At 42.9% G+C, this 14,492-nt stretch overlaps 1 protein-coding gene across 1 annotated transcript in view; it reads right to left on the bottom strand.

The window, feature by feature from the left end:
- LOC137384927 (mucin-6-like) overlaps window positions 1-11,788 on the bottom strand; it is a 36,935-nt gene extending 25,147 nt beyond the window's left edge. The window contains exons 1-8 of the mRNA XM_068059636.1: window positions 11,768-11,788; window positions 11,392-11,484; window positions 10,786-11,026; window positions 8,259-8,316; window positions 7,801-7,855; window positions 5,368-5,458; window positions 1,982-2,050; window positions 1,629-1,854 (exon numbers count right to left, since the gene is read on the bottom strand). Of these exons, the coding sequence (XP_067915737.1) occupies window positions 1,629-1,854; window positions 1,982-2,050; window positions 5,368-5,458; window positions 7,801-7,855; window positions 8,259-8,316; window positions 10,786-11,026; window positions 11,392-11,484; window positions 11,768-11,788 (854 nt within the window). The remainder of the gene's footprint in view (window positions 1-1,628; window positions 1,855-1,981; window positions 2,051-5,367; window positions 5,459-7,800; window positions 7,856-8,258; window positions 8,317-10,785; window positions 11,027-11,391; window positions 11,485-11,767) is intronic.
- Between the last annotated feature and the right edge of the window lie 2,704 nt (window positions 11,789-14,492).

Raw genomic sequence — 14,492 nt, 5'->3', positions numbered from 1 at the left:
GTTGCCGTTAGGAGTGAATAGGTGTGACCGAGGAACACAGGGCAGGAGGTTGTTGCAGGAATATTTGGTTGGGATAGATCCTGACTTCCTTTTCATCTTCATGAACATCTTCCTTGCATTTGTCATCCTCATCATCCATTAGGAATATGTTCTGTCTCTTCTCCTTTTCCCCCTCTTCCTCAGCATCACCATCATCCTCTACCCTCAATTCTGTGATGAATCTATTGGAAAGGAGGCTAGAAGTTAAGAATGCATTGGCATTAAAAACATAGAGAAAGGAATGGAAGTATTGGGCTGTGTATTGTTTCACAAGGGTGTCAACAAAACTGTGCAGATGTTCAGCCACTAACCTGGCATTGGCCTTGACTTTGTCATCCCTTGCAACAAGAACAGAAGTGCCTCTCCTTGAGGTCCATAGCTTGCTTCTCAAAGGCATTGTGCACTAGTTAATCTTGCAAGAAGATTGTGTGAATGAGGCAACAACTGAGGAGTGTGTGATAGGTGGCATAGCGTAGCTAAATTAAGAGCTGAGGTGATATCAGTCTGTTCAAATGGAGGGAGATGTTTCAGAATTATGCAAGCAAAACTTCCCAAAGTGTTTCACAGAAGCATAATCAGACACAAATTGGCAATGGGCCTAAGAAGAAGTTATTAGAACAGATGACAAAAGATTTGGTCAAAGAGGCAGGTTTTAAGGAACATATTAAAGGAAACAAGAGATAGAGGCGCAGGGAGGTTTGGGGAGGGAATTCCAGAGCTTAGGGCTTAGACAGCTGAATGCAGTGGTGGAGCGGATAGTGGGAAATGCGCAAAAGCAGAATTCTTGGAGGTGGTTACAGAGATAAGGAGGGGCCGAGTGTGCAAGATCCTAAGATAGTGCTCTCCCTTAATTAGCATGTATTGCAAAGAGTTCTTTGTGCAGCTGCTAATTATAGATGGTAAAGTGTTGATGCCTAGCATGCCCAAGTAAGTAAAGCAAGAGCAGCATATGCATGCCCTGATCAGGTTACTGAAGTTTTTGCAGCACTGTTCCGTAGTCCTGTGGGTGACAGAGTTGACACTTAGTGGCAAGTCATTTAACAAGAGATGTTTTTGGAGGTTTCATCCGATGGACATCCAGCAGTATGTATTTCCTCTGTTTTATTTCATTGAAGACAATTTAGAGGTCCTACTCATTAACATTGTGACCTCTTCTTCTACGTCTCTGTACCTTGCCTTCTATAGCTGCTCCTATGGTAGATGCTCTTTAAAAGTGGCACTATAAGACTCATAGACATCAAGTCAAGTTGGTTGACATCAAATCACGAAGCAGTTCCCTGCTGCTCCCTCAGCCGGCTGTTGCAATCTTCTGTGATAAGTGGCTTTTAAAAGGTTGAATCTAATTTCCAAACATCCCTGCAAATTATACCCTTATTACATGGAATTTACACCAATGACTCCCCCAGTGGATATGCAATTGAGCTGATCCATGAAACTCTCATGCAAACAGCTCTACAAACCAAGGGATGGTAAAATCCGTCTCATATTGACACCAATGTAGTGCGATTCACCATGTGGAAATGCAGGGTTGTAATTTGAATTTGAAAACACATCTTAAAAAAAACAAAATTTATCAAAGCAAAACTTACATTTTATCCTTAACCTTAATTATCCCCTCTTCCACAACAATGTTGACACCTTCTATTTCCATGTAAATATGTTCCAGTTGGCCCCATGATCCTCGGCGAACATTTATGTCCAAGTTTCTTGGGTCTTGGCAAATGGAGCTCAAAGTGAAATCACAATTTGATGTAAAATGGTAGAAATTATCGTCAAATGTCCTGAATCCTCCACTTCCCCATGTTCTGCAGGTACCTGAAAGAATATTGTAAATAATAACCTTGCACCAAAACAGCAGAAATTTAGTTCAGTGTTATATAAGGTAACAAATGGTGTACTTAGATATTCAAACATCTGAATGAAAGGACAAACATATACTCACCGGAACTGCTACTTGATACTGAAGCAGTTACAACACTTTCCGGATCAGGCTTAGAGAGCCAATCTAGTTCTAATTGATAAAATTAGAGTTAGAAACAATGGAAATACAATATGTTATAATGTTAAAACTAATATTCCGACTGGTACCACTTTTTAACATGGTAATCACATTGTACTTTTTACCCCTGTTTTTTGTAGATTTATATAATCAAGATGAGGATTGGTTCCGATCAACAGCCTGCACAGCAACAACACAATATCTTTTGACTTGTTCGATATCTCTCTGCTAATTCTACTCACTTTTCCTTCCTTGTGCACCCAGCATCAGAATTACTCACTCACAGGTTTGTCCAATAAGTCTTTTGACTTGACAATGTGGTTTAATCTCCACCACAAAACAAAATTCACTCCACCCCACCCCCACTGGACCAAATGACATCGTCAATTTTCCATACCATTCATTCTTATAGCCGTTCTGGTAATTTAGTGAGAATGTTTACAAAATCATATGCAATCTTGTACAATGGGCTTTGGAATTGGAATTATCTAAACTTCTCCTACTGAGACCCCTTTCATCCCATCATTAAGACCAGGGGGTGAATTTCCACAGTGAGTCGTACCTATGAAAAATGATTTGCACCTACTGGTGGTCTAATGAGGTATTTGCACAAGGTTTCCTTAGTCTGCTCAACTGAAAACCCATAGAGTAGTTACCGGTGTAAATCCTGTGTAAAATTGGTGTAATTAGCAGAGAAACTGGAGTGTAGTCTTTAAAAAGATAGTTCCAGGATAAGGCTTATATCATGCACATGACTCTCAGATAACTTTACTGCATGTTTCAGCGATCTTATAATTACATTTTTCGACAGTCCCTAGAGTAGGACCCTCTGCAGTAAGCAACCAAACACGAAGGCTTGGTATGGCATCACAGTACAGAAGAAGAGTGCAGAATGTTTCTGATTCTGGCCTCCAAGATGGCATAGACTCCTAGGTGTCAATGCCAACAAACCTGCCAGAAATATTATTCATGCCACCTGGAGGGAGCTGGCACTGGCACTGAATGTGAACTCTCACAGCCCTAGCACTGCAGACCAGTGTCACAAGAAGTTCAATGGTGTCATCTGGATAGGAAATGTAACACTCTCGCTTTTCTTCCTTGCACACACACTTCACCTTCTTAAAACAAGCTTGTGACAACTCAACCTTCACAATGCACTCTGGTTATAGAGTCTCTGTCTTGCTACTTTGCACTATGGCTGCCCAATTTCCCTTACGGCAATTACATATCATGCACAACCTAAAATCCCTTCCAACTCGAGAAAAAGGCCATTATTCCCCACATCTCTTACTTCAGCTCTCCCTTGCCACATCAACTACTAACCCTTCCCTCATTTATTCTGCCTACTTGCAGGAGAAAATGCCAGAGGCAGACCACTGCAGGGTGCATCACTATCTTTAAACCATATTCTGTACAAGGAAGAAGCTATGGAACGCTTGGGGTGGTACTTGTCTCTTGCCATGATTGATGGTGATGTTGGTGGAATACTAGCAATGGCAAATTAATGATTGAAACCTAAGCCATCACTAGCAGCCCTGTGAATCACCACACAGAAATAGCCTTCCAACTCCCACCTGCTCTGTCTCCTGAATATCAAAGGATCATCTGGCTCAGAAACGCTTCATTTCTGCCTGTATCAGCTGAACCTGGTAGCAGCTGTATCATAAAGTTCTCAGTATAAGTTATCTGGAATCCATTTCCAGGCAAAGAAAATCAGAGCTCCAAAGCCACTGGTCCTCATTATAATATATGTAAAGAGAATACTCAGGCCTCGGTGGCCAGATCACAAGAAGGGCAAAAGAGTACACACGAATTCAGAGGGATTTAATGGCAGAAAAATGAACGAAAATGGCTTGCATGATGACACTGCCAGAAATATTTTCCCACACATTTTCTACACCACTATTATGCAAAAATGGCATCAAAATTCAACCTCATATCTCAGCAAATGGCCCATAATTTCATAGAATCTTACAGCACAGAAGGAGGCAACTTGGCCCATCACACTTGCGCCAACTTTTTTAAAGAGCTATTCAATTTAGTCCCACACCCCCGCAAATTAGTTCCGATGGAACTGATTCCACCACCCTTTCAGGGAGTGCGGTTTAAATCTTATCAATCCGAGGAGCCGTATGGCCTATGCCTGCTCCTATTTCTTATGGTCTTAACGGCTGTGTAAAGAAATTTCTCATTTCACCTCTAGTTCTTTTGCCAATTATTTTAAATCCATGACCTGTGGTTACTGACCCTTGTCATAGTTTCTCCCTTTTATTTTATTCTTTCATGGGATGTGGGCATCACTGGCAAGGCCAGCATTTGTCACCCATCCCTAACTGCCCTTGACAACTGAATGGCTTGCTCAGCCATTTCAGAGGGCAGTTAAGAGTCAACCACATTTCTGTGGGTCTGCAGTCACATGGCGGCCAGACCAGGTCAGGACAGCAGATTTCCTTCCCTTCTGGCTCTATCAAAACCCCTCATAATTCTCAACACCACTATTTGGCCACTCTTTAACCTTCTCTGCTCAAAGCTGAATAATCCCAGCTTCACCAGTCTCTTCACATAACTGACTCCCTCATCGCTGGTATCATCCTGGTAAACAATCTCTTTACCCTATTAAAGGCTTTGACATCTTCCTAAAGTGTGGTGCCCAGAATTGTGCACAATAATTCAGCTGGAGCCTAAACAGAGATTTGTAAAGATTTAGCATGATTTCCTTGTTTTTGTACTTAATACCCCTATTTATAAAGCCAAGTATCACATATCCTTTCTTAACTGCCTGCTCAACCTTCAAAGATTTGTAAATATCACCCCCCCCAGGATCCTCTGTTCTTGCACCATCACCAAACCCTCCCCCCCAAAATAGTACATTTAGATTATACTCGCTCTCCATGTTGTTTCTCGCAAAGTGCATCACTTCACATTTATCTGTATTAAATTGCACCATTTCTGCCCATTTCACCAATCTGAAAACAACCCCCTTAAGTTAAGAGGCAAGTTAGGTTTCTTATAGTTTTAAACAGAGGTATTAAAGCTCTCTGAGAGTAGCTGTAGCTAGTTAGGTAGCTAGATTAAACTAGTTTCTGAGCTCTAGCAAAGCTAACACATCATTGTTTTCAGAGAGTATACATTCAGGGATTCTCAGTGCTGCTTGTCTGCACTGAGTTCTGCTGGAGGGCATAGAGTGTGAAGAAGGGTGTTTGGTAAGTGAGGGAGGTTGGTAAGCAGGGGAACTATAATTAAGATAAATTTAATTAAATTCACACAATAAAGATGGCAGCACAGGTGATGTGTTTCAGCTGCAGTATGTGGGAGCTCCAGGAATCTACGGCAATCCATGGCAACCACGTCTGTAGTATGTGTCTGCGGCTTGAGGAGCTTCAGCTCAGAGTCATTGAGCTGGAGGCTGAGCTGCAGACGCTGCAATGCATCAGGGATGGGGAAAGTTAGCTGGACACTTTGTTCCAGAAGGCAGTCATACCCCTAAGGATAGGGTCATCTATTTTGGGCAGTGATCAGGGACAGGGGATGTGACTGCGAGTCAGGCAGGTAAAGGGATCGAGAAAGTGGAAGTGGAGGAGCCTCAGCCCTTGCAATTGAGCAACAAGTTTCAGGGTCTTGCAGCTTGTATGTACAAGACCAAGAGCTGTAGTGTGGATGAGCAGACTGACCATGGCATCATGGTACAGGAAGCAGTTCAAGCAGGGGGAACATAAAGGGTAGCGGTAGTAGGGAACAGTATAGTGAGGGGGATTGACACTGTTCTCTACAGCAAAGAGCGAGAGTCCAGAAGGCTGTGGTGCCTGCTCGGTGCCAGGGTTCAGGACATCTGCTCAGGGCTGAAGAGGCGGCACAGTGGCGCAGTGGTTAGCACCGCAGCCTCACAGCCCCAGTGACCTGGGTTCAATTCTGGGTACTGCCTGTGTGGAGTTTGCAAGTTCTCCCTGTGTCTGCGTGGGTTTTCTCCGGGTGCTCCGGTTTCCTCCCACATGCCAAAAGACTTGCAGGTTGGTAGGTAAATTGGCCATTATAAATTGCCCCTAGTATAGGTAGGTGGTAGGGAAATATATAGGGACAGGTGGGGATGTGGTAGGAATATGGGATTAGTGTAGGATTAGTATAAATGGGTGGTTGATGGTCGGCACAGACTCGGTGGGCTGAAGGGCCTGTTTCAGTGCTGTATCTCTAAACTAAACTAAACTAATTAATTACCTCATAGTGAAGGCACCCCGAGACATCAGCGATCATAATATGATTGAATTTTACATTCAGTTTGAGGGAGAGAAGAGTGGCTCTGAATAGTATTTTAAAATAAAATAAGGGCAATTATGAGGGCATGAAAGAGCTAACCAAAGTGACCTGGCAAAGTAGGTTAAGGGATAGGTTAATAGAGATGCAATGGCAGACATTTAAGGGGATATTTCAGAATACACAGAATAGATACAGTCCAACAAGAAAGAAAGATTCCCTGGGGAATCTGTGGTGAACTAAAAAAGTTAAAGATAGTATCAAACTTAAAGAAAAAGCATATAATTGCACAAAGATGGGTAGCAGGTCAGAAGATTGGACAGAATATAAAAAGCAGCAAAGAATGATGAAAAGACTATTAAGGAGGGAAAGATTAGAGTATGAGAGAAAGCTGGCTAGAAATATAAAAACAGATAGTAGGAGTTGCTATAGATATTTTAAAAAGAAAATATTTAACAAAGTGAGCATTGGTCCTGTAGAAAGAGAATCTGGGGAATTAATAAGGGAAAATAAGGAGATGGCAGATGAATTTTGTATTGGTCTTCACCATAGAGTATATAAGTAACATCCCAGAAATAGCTGTAAAATAAGGAAATGGAGGGAGGAGGGAACTTACAAAAATTACAATCACCAGGGAAGTGGTACTGAACACATTGTTGGAGCTATGGGCTGACAAGTCCTCGGGTCCTGATGGACTTCATCCAAGGGTCTTAAAAGAAGTGGCTAGGGAGATAGTTGATGCGTTGGTTTTAATTTTCTAAAATTCCCCAGATTCAGGGAAGGTTCCATTAGACTGGAAAATAGCCAATCTATCTCCTTTATTCAAAAAGGGTGGGAGACAGAAAGCAGGAAACTACAGGCCAGTTAGCTTAACATTTGTCATAGGGAAAATGTTGGGAGCTATTATTAAAGATGTTATAGCAGTGCACTTAGAAAAATTCAAAGTAATCAGGCAGAGTCAGTGTGGTTTTGTGAAAGGGAAATCATGTTTAACAAATTTATTGGAGTTCTTTGAAGAAGTAACATGTGCTGTGGATAAAGGGGAACCAGTGGATGTACTGTACTTCTATAAATATGTGAAGAGAAAAAGATTAGCGAAGACAAATGTAGGTCCCTTACAGTCAGAAACAGGGGCAATTATAATGGGGAACAAAGAAATGGTAGAACAATTAAACACATACTTTGGTTCTGTCTTCACAAAGGAGGACACAACTAACCTCCCAGAAATGTTCGGGAAACAAAGGTCTAATGAGGAGGAGGAACTGAAGGAAATCAGTATCAGTAAAAAAAAAATAGTGCTAGGGAAATTAATGGGCTTAAAGGCTGACAAATCCCCAGGGCCTGATAATCTACATCCCAGAGTACTGAAGGAAGTGGCCCTGGAAATAGTGGATGCATTGGTGGTCATCTTCCAAAATTCTATAGTCTCTGGAGCAGTTCCTACAGATTAGAGGGTTGCAAATGTAACCCCACTATTTGAGAAAAACAGGGAATTACAGACCAGTTAGCCTTACATCAGTAGTGGCGAACATGCGGGAGTCTATTATAAAGGATGTGACAGCAGAACACCTGGAAAGCATAAACAGGATTGGACAAAGCCAGCATGGGTTTACAAAAGGGAAATCGTGCTTAACAAATCTACTGGAGTTGTTTGAGGATGTAACTAGTAGAATAGATAAGGGAGAACCAGTGGATGTGGTGCATTTGGATTTTCAGAAGGCTTTTGATAAGGTCCCACATAAGAGGCTAGTGTGCAAAGTTGAAGCACATGGGATTGGGGGTAATATATTGGCATGGATTGAGAATTGGTTGGCAGAGAGTAGGAATAAACAGGTCTTTCTCCAGGTGGCAGGCAGTGACTAGTGGGATACCGCAGGAATAAATGCTTGGGCCCTGGCTATTCACAATATATATTAATGACTTGGGTGAGGGAATTAAATGTAACATTTCCAAGTTTGCAGATGACACAAACCTGGGGAGGACCATGAGCTGTGAGGAGGATGCAAAGAGGCTCCAATGTGATTTGGACACTTTGGGTGAGTGCGCAAATGCATGGCATAGAAACATAGAAAAATAGGAGTAGGCTATTCGGCCCTTCGAGCCTGCTCCACCATTCAATACAATCATGGCTGATCATCCAAATTCAGTAACCTGTTCCTGCTTTCTCCCCGTATCCCTTGATCCCATTAGCCCTAAGAATTATAGCCGACTCTTGAATATATTTAATGATTTGGCCTTAACTGCTTTCCGTGGTAGAGAATTCCACAGGTTCACCACTCTCTGGGTGAAGAAATCTCTCCTCATCTCAGTCCTAAATGGCTTACCCCTTATCCTTAGACTGTGACCCCTAGTCCTGGACTCCCCCACCATCGGGAACATCCTTCCTGCATTTAGTCTGTCCAGTCCTGTTAGAATTTTGTAGGTTTCTATGAGATCCCCTCTCATTCTTCTAAACTCTAGCGAATATAAGCCTAATTAACCAATCTCTATTCAAACGTCAGTCCTACGATCCCAGGAATTAGTCTGGTGAACATTCGCTGCACTCCCTCCATAGCAAGAACATCCTCCCTCAGATAAGGAGACCAAAACTGTACACAATACTCCAGATGGCAGATGCAGTATAATGTGGATAAATGTGAGGTTATCCACTTTGGTTGTAAAAACAGAAAGGCTGATTATTATCTGAATGGTGAAAGATTGGGAAAGGGGGAGGTGGAACGAGACCTGGCTGTCCTTGTACATCAGTCACTGAAAGCAAGCATTCAGGTGCAGCAGGCAGTTAGGAAGGCGAATGGTATGTTGGCCTTCATTGCAAGAGGAGCAAGGATGTCTTACTGCAGTTATGCAAGGCCTTGGTGAGACCACATCAGGAGTAGTGTGTGCCGTTTTGGTCTCCTTATCTGAGGAAGGATGTTCCTGCCATGGAGGAAGTGCAAAGAAGATTTACTAGGCTGATTCCTGGGATGGCAGGATTGACATATGAGGAGAGATTGGGTCGACTAGGCCTATATTCACTAGAGTTTAGAAGAATGAGAGGATCTCATAGAAATCTATAAAATTCTAACAGGACTAGACAGGCCAGATGCAGGGAGGATGTTCCCGATGGCTGGGAAGTCCAGAACCAGGGGTCACAGTCTCAGGATACGGGGTATGCCATTTAGAACCGAGATGAGGAGAAATTTCATCACTCAGAGGGTGGTGAACCTGTGGAATTCTTGATAAGCAAGAGGTGAAAGGTTATTGGAGGTAGGTGGGAATGTGGAGTTGAGGTTACAATCAGATCAGCCATGATCTTGTTGAATGGCAGAGCAGGCTCGAGGGGCAGAGTGGCCTACTCCTGCTCCCTAATTCGTATGTTCGTGTGCTACTACCATGGTCATTATTTATTATATTCCGAAGTTTTGTACTGTCCACAAACTTCAAAATTGTACTCCCTACACACAAGTATGGGTCATTTATCTATAACAAGTAAAGTAATGTTCCTAATAACGACCCCTGGGGCAGCCAATTGCATTATGTCTCCTGTCCAAAAAGCATTTGTTCACCAATACACTCTACTTTCTATCCCTTGGCCGATTTTTTACCCATGTTAATACTCTCCCTTCAGAGCCATGTACTTCTATTTTCCAAATAAGATTGTTAAGGTACTTTATCCAATACCTTTTGAAAGTACATATTCACAGCATCTGCTCAACTATCTTCATCCATCTTTCATTGAAGAACTCAATCAGATTAGTCAGATACGATTTCCCTTTAACAAATCTATGCTGGCTGTTCCTTATCAACCCATGCTTCTCCAAGTGAGAATTTAGTCCTTTGCATTGGTATCTAGTAGTTTTCCCACCACTAATGTTAAACTGATTGGCCTGTAGTTAGAAATTTTATCCCTTTCCCCTTTTTTGAAGAGAGTGTAATATTTGCAGTCCACCAGTGGTCTGGCACCACTCTAAGATCCAAGGACAATTGAAATGTGTCAAATGCTAAAGCTAATAGCTCGCTGTCATATATGCACAAATGCTACAGCAACTTGAGGCCAGGATACATGCTCAATTAAATGCAGACATCCAAAAGTTTCTGTCCAAGATGCAGTTAGCTTCACAAAAACGGCATCATGCTGTATGGTTCACTGCTGAAATGCATGGAATGGCATGAAGTTGTACTTGTGCGGTAGATACAAACTAAACTAGCAACAGAAAATTAGAGCTGGTCTTAAGTGATACAAGGAGCTTTTTTTGAAGCCGTTTAATCCATGCATTGTTCTTCAAACCTGAATTAGCTGTCAGAGATTCTTGTAACAATGTGCTAATTGTTAATTACAGTCAATAAAACTCTCTGCCGCTGAAAATTATTACGAGTCTCATTCTTCAGGTTTTAATTGTTGTAGGATACTTTTAAAAACTGAAATTTAAAATTGAAACTTTTTTTTTACTTTTCCTGTCTGTCCCTTTTTTCCCTCCCACTTATTTAATCTAAAGGGCTGAATTTTATTAGCGCCGCACATTGCAACTGCATGCTTTGAAGTTGTTGGCCTTCAGGCACAGATGCGCTGTCGCTGAGCCCCGACAATATTTCACACGGAGGCTCATTTAATTGGGGGGGGGGCGGAGCTGCCGTCCCCGATGACATAGAGGGGGCGGCCGATCGGTCCCCAGCAAAGGTGTCCAGCGACACCGCGCAGGCGCCATTTTTAAAGTGCTTCAGGCTCGTCAGTCTCATTAAAAGTTTTAAAGTGACAGAACGCTTAAAAATGCAGACATTCATTTATTCACATTTTCAATTCCCTGTCCACACCCCCAATGAATAATTCATTGATGTTTTTGTACTAATCCCCCCACTCCCCAAAAAAGTGAGTTTTCACTCATGACCGTTCTCCCCCCAGGACTTTATTCCCTTTGACCCTAAAGCCTTTCCCAGCATCCCCGCAACCAGAGAGGTTTTCCCCACGCTTCCCCCCTCACATCAGTGTCATGCCTCGGAACGTTGGAGTTCCAAAGGCGCATTGGTTGTGGCTGGCGGCAGTAATATCAGCGTGGGACGGCCACTGGGACAAGGAAGGTGATTTGCGTGTTATTTCACTGATTTTAATATTTAAATGAAGGCCTCACCGCCAAGCAGCAGGGGTGACACACCGAGGCCTCGCCAGCGCCAGTAAGATGTGGCGAGGCCTTCTTTGCGTTGAAGGTCGTGACGAGCCTCTCCTGGAAGAATTTTCCAGGGGCCCCCAGCCACGATCCCCGACGCCAGAGGGCTCATAAATTCAGCCCAATGTTTGTTTCCCACTCTCTGGCTGAATTTTACAGATGCACCCCAACAACATCAGGGGCCCTGGTGGATGAGGGTCGCCACGCACCCCGACGCCAGGAAGGCCCAGCCCAATTTTGCCAGCAGCAGGGAAGCCTCTTGGTGACCCCCCGCCCAGCCGCTCGGCGACAGGAGCCACATTGAAATATTTAAATTAATTAAAATCAATGCATTAATTACCATTACACCGTCGGCTGTCATGGTGCGATCTGCGTGCCGCCGGCTGGCACTCCCGTGCCTTTAGATTCCCGTCCAGGGAACCAAGGTGGAACGTTAGTTGGGAGGGGGGAGGAGGTAAGTTTCTCAGTGCGAGATGGTGGGGGACGGCGCAGGGTCCTATTAATATAATTGGCGGAGGATTATAGTGTATAGTTTATGCACTTTGGGGGAGGAAAGGTCAGGTGGACAAGGTAAGTGCTGTTGGGGGTGGGGGGAGAAAGGGCAAGTAATTAATTTATTTGTTATTGGAGGGGCTGGGAGAGGGGCAGAAAAAATGTATTTAATTTTTTTATTCCAGGTTTCTTTAAATATTAATCAGTAGGGCTCGTAGCCCTTTAAAATGATCAGCGCCTGCGCACAAGCAGCTGCCATCATTGCTGGGGACGGACAGCCCATCCCCTTCACGTGATTGGGCCTGGTGGGCCGACCTGACTATTTAAATGAGCTGCTGCGCATGAGATCACGGCAGACCACCATTTTTGAGCTCACTGCCAAGATTGGTGGCAGATTCTTAAAATCATAAGTTACACATCCTCAGTTTGTTTATCTGATTGGTTAACGAGATACATAGCTGTTTGTCCTATTCACTCGGTCCCAGATGCCCTCTTTTCCTCACTACAAGTTTTTTAGCTCGCACTTTCAGCCACATGCGGTGCAAAATATTGTCAAAATTAAACAAGTTAGGGCAAGTCTAACTAATGGCAGACGTCTTTAGATCCACTCATACAGCAAAAGAAGCTTGATGCCATCCTGGACAAAGCAAGCTGCTTGATTGGTAACACATTCACTCCCCCCACCACCGATGCACAGTGGCAGCAGCATGATGCACCGCAGCAACCCACCGAGTCTTCTTCGACAGCACCTTCCAAACCCACAATCTCTATCACTGAGCAGGAAAAGGGCAGCAGGCGCATGGAAACAGCACCATCTACAAGTTCCTCCCCAAGTCACACAATATCCTGACTTGGAAATATATTGCTATTTCTTCATTGTTGCTGGGTCAAGATCCTGGTGCTCCCAATCTAACTATGGGAGTTCCTACACCATACAGACTGCAGCAGTTCAAGAAGGTAGCTCACTACTACCATCTCCAGGGCAATAGGAATGTGTAATAAATGCTGGCCTTGCCAGCGACACCAACACCCATGAACAAACTTATCAAACAAATTATGGCCCAAAATGTTTATCCACTTCACAAGACATTCCCTTTCTTATATAGTTTTTGAATTTAACACGATGTCAGGCTATCTGGCCTGTAGTTCTCTGTTTTCCCCATCCCTTCTTTCTTGAATAGCGGGGTTACATTTGCTACCTTCCAATCTCCTGGGATCATTCTAGTTTCCAAGTAAGTTTAGAAGATCACAATCAAAGCATTCACGATCTTTGCAGCCATCTCTTTTAAAACTCTAGGATCTAGCCAGATTCCAAGGGATTTGTTGGCTTTCAGCCCCATTAATTTCTCCAGTATATTTTCTTTACCAATATTAATTACTTAAGTTCCTCACTCTCATTAGAACATTGGTTCACCATTATTTCTGGTATGTATTTTGTGTCTTTCAATGCAAAAACAGATTCAAAATATTTGTTTAGCATCTGAATAAGAAATTCTGTCCTTTTATGATGACTTTCTAGAGGGCCCCTTATTATGAGATTACTAATTAACCCTGTCTCATTACACAAGACAAGACCTAAAGTAGCCTGTTCCCTGGTTGGTTCCACGACATACTGTTCTAGGAAACTGTCTTGAATGCATATCATGAACCCGTCCTCCAAATTATTTTTGCCAATTTGGTTTGCATGGTCTATATGGGGATTAAAGACGCCCACGATTATTGCACTCCCTTTGTTACAAGCTTCTCTTATTTCTTGATTAATACTGTTAACTACTCACACCACTGTTTTCAGCCCTTGTAATTTCTTATCTCCACCCATACTGATTCTACTTCCTGGTCTCCCCAGTTAAGATCCTTCCTCACTAATGTCCTAACGTCACCTGTTATTATCAGGCTACCTCACCTCCTTTTTCATTTTGTATGGCTTTTCGAAATGTGAGGTACCCTGGAGTAGTTAGTTCACCAACCTTGGTCACCATGGCTATTAGATTGACCCATCTATCTCTTTTTGTGCCATTAATTTGTTTACCTTTTTAGAAATGCTTCCTGCATTCAGATAAAATGCTTTAAATTTTACATGATAATTTTTCCCTGATTTGACCTTATTCACTGATGTCCTATTACCATTAAACACTCTGTCCCTTCCTGTGATGTTCTGTTTACCTTTACCCAAATAGCTACACTGCTCAACTGCTTGACGTGTATCTTTAGATTTTAAAATTTCCCCTTACTTGAACCCTCCCCTTGCACTTTATAGTTAAAGCGCTATCTACAGCCCTAGTTATTTGATTCACCAGGACACTGATCCCAGCCTTGTTTAAGTGAGGTCCATCCCAACAGAAAAGCTCCCTCTTTCCCCAGTGTTAGTGCCAGTGCCCCAAGAATCAAAACCCCTGGCTCACACACCACTCTTTGAACCAAACATTCAACACGCTGATCTGTTTGATCCTATGCCAATTTGTGTGTGGCTCAGGTAGTAACTCAAAGATTATTAGTTTTGAGGTTCCTCTTATTAATTTGTACCCTAGCTCCTCAAGCTCTCTCAACAGAACTATAGTGACATAAATGTTTAG

This window comes from Heterodontus francisci, chromosome 27 (assembly GCF_036365525.1).
Source record: "Heterodontus francisci isolate sHetFra1 chromosome 27, sHetFra1.hap1, whole genome shotgun sequence".
NCBI classification, from domain to species: Eukaryota; Metazoa; Chordata; class Chondrichthyes; order Heterodontiformes; family Heterodontidae; genus Heterodontus; species Heterodontus francisci.
Note: the sequence above shows the minus strand (reverse complement) of the source record. Positions and strands in the feature narration are given on the sequence as shown.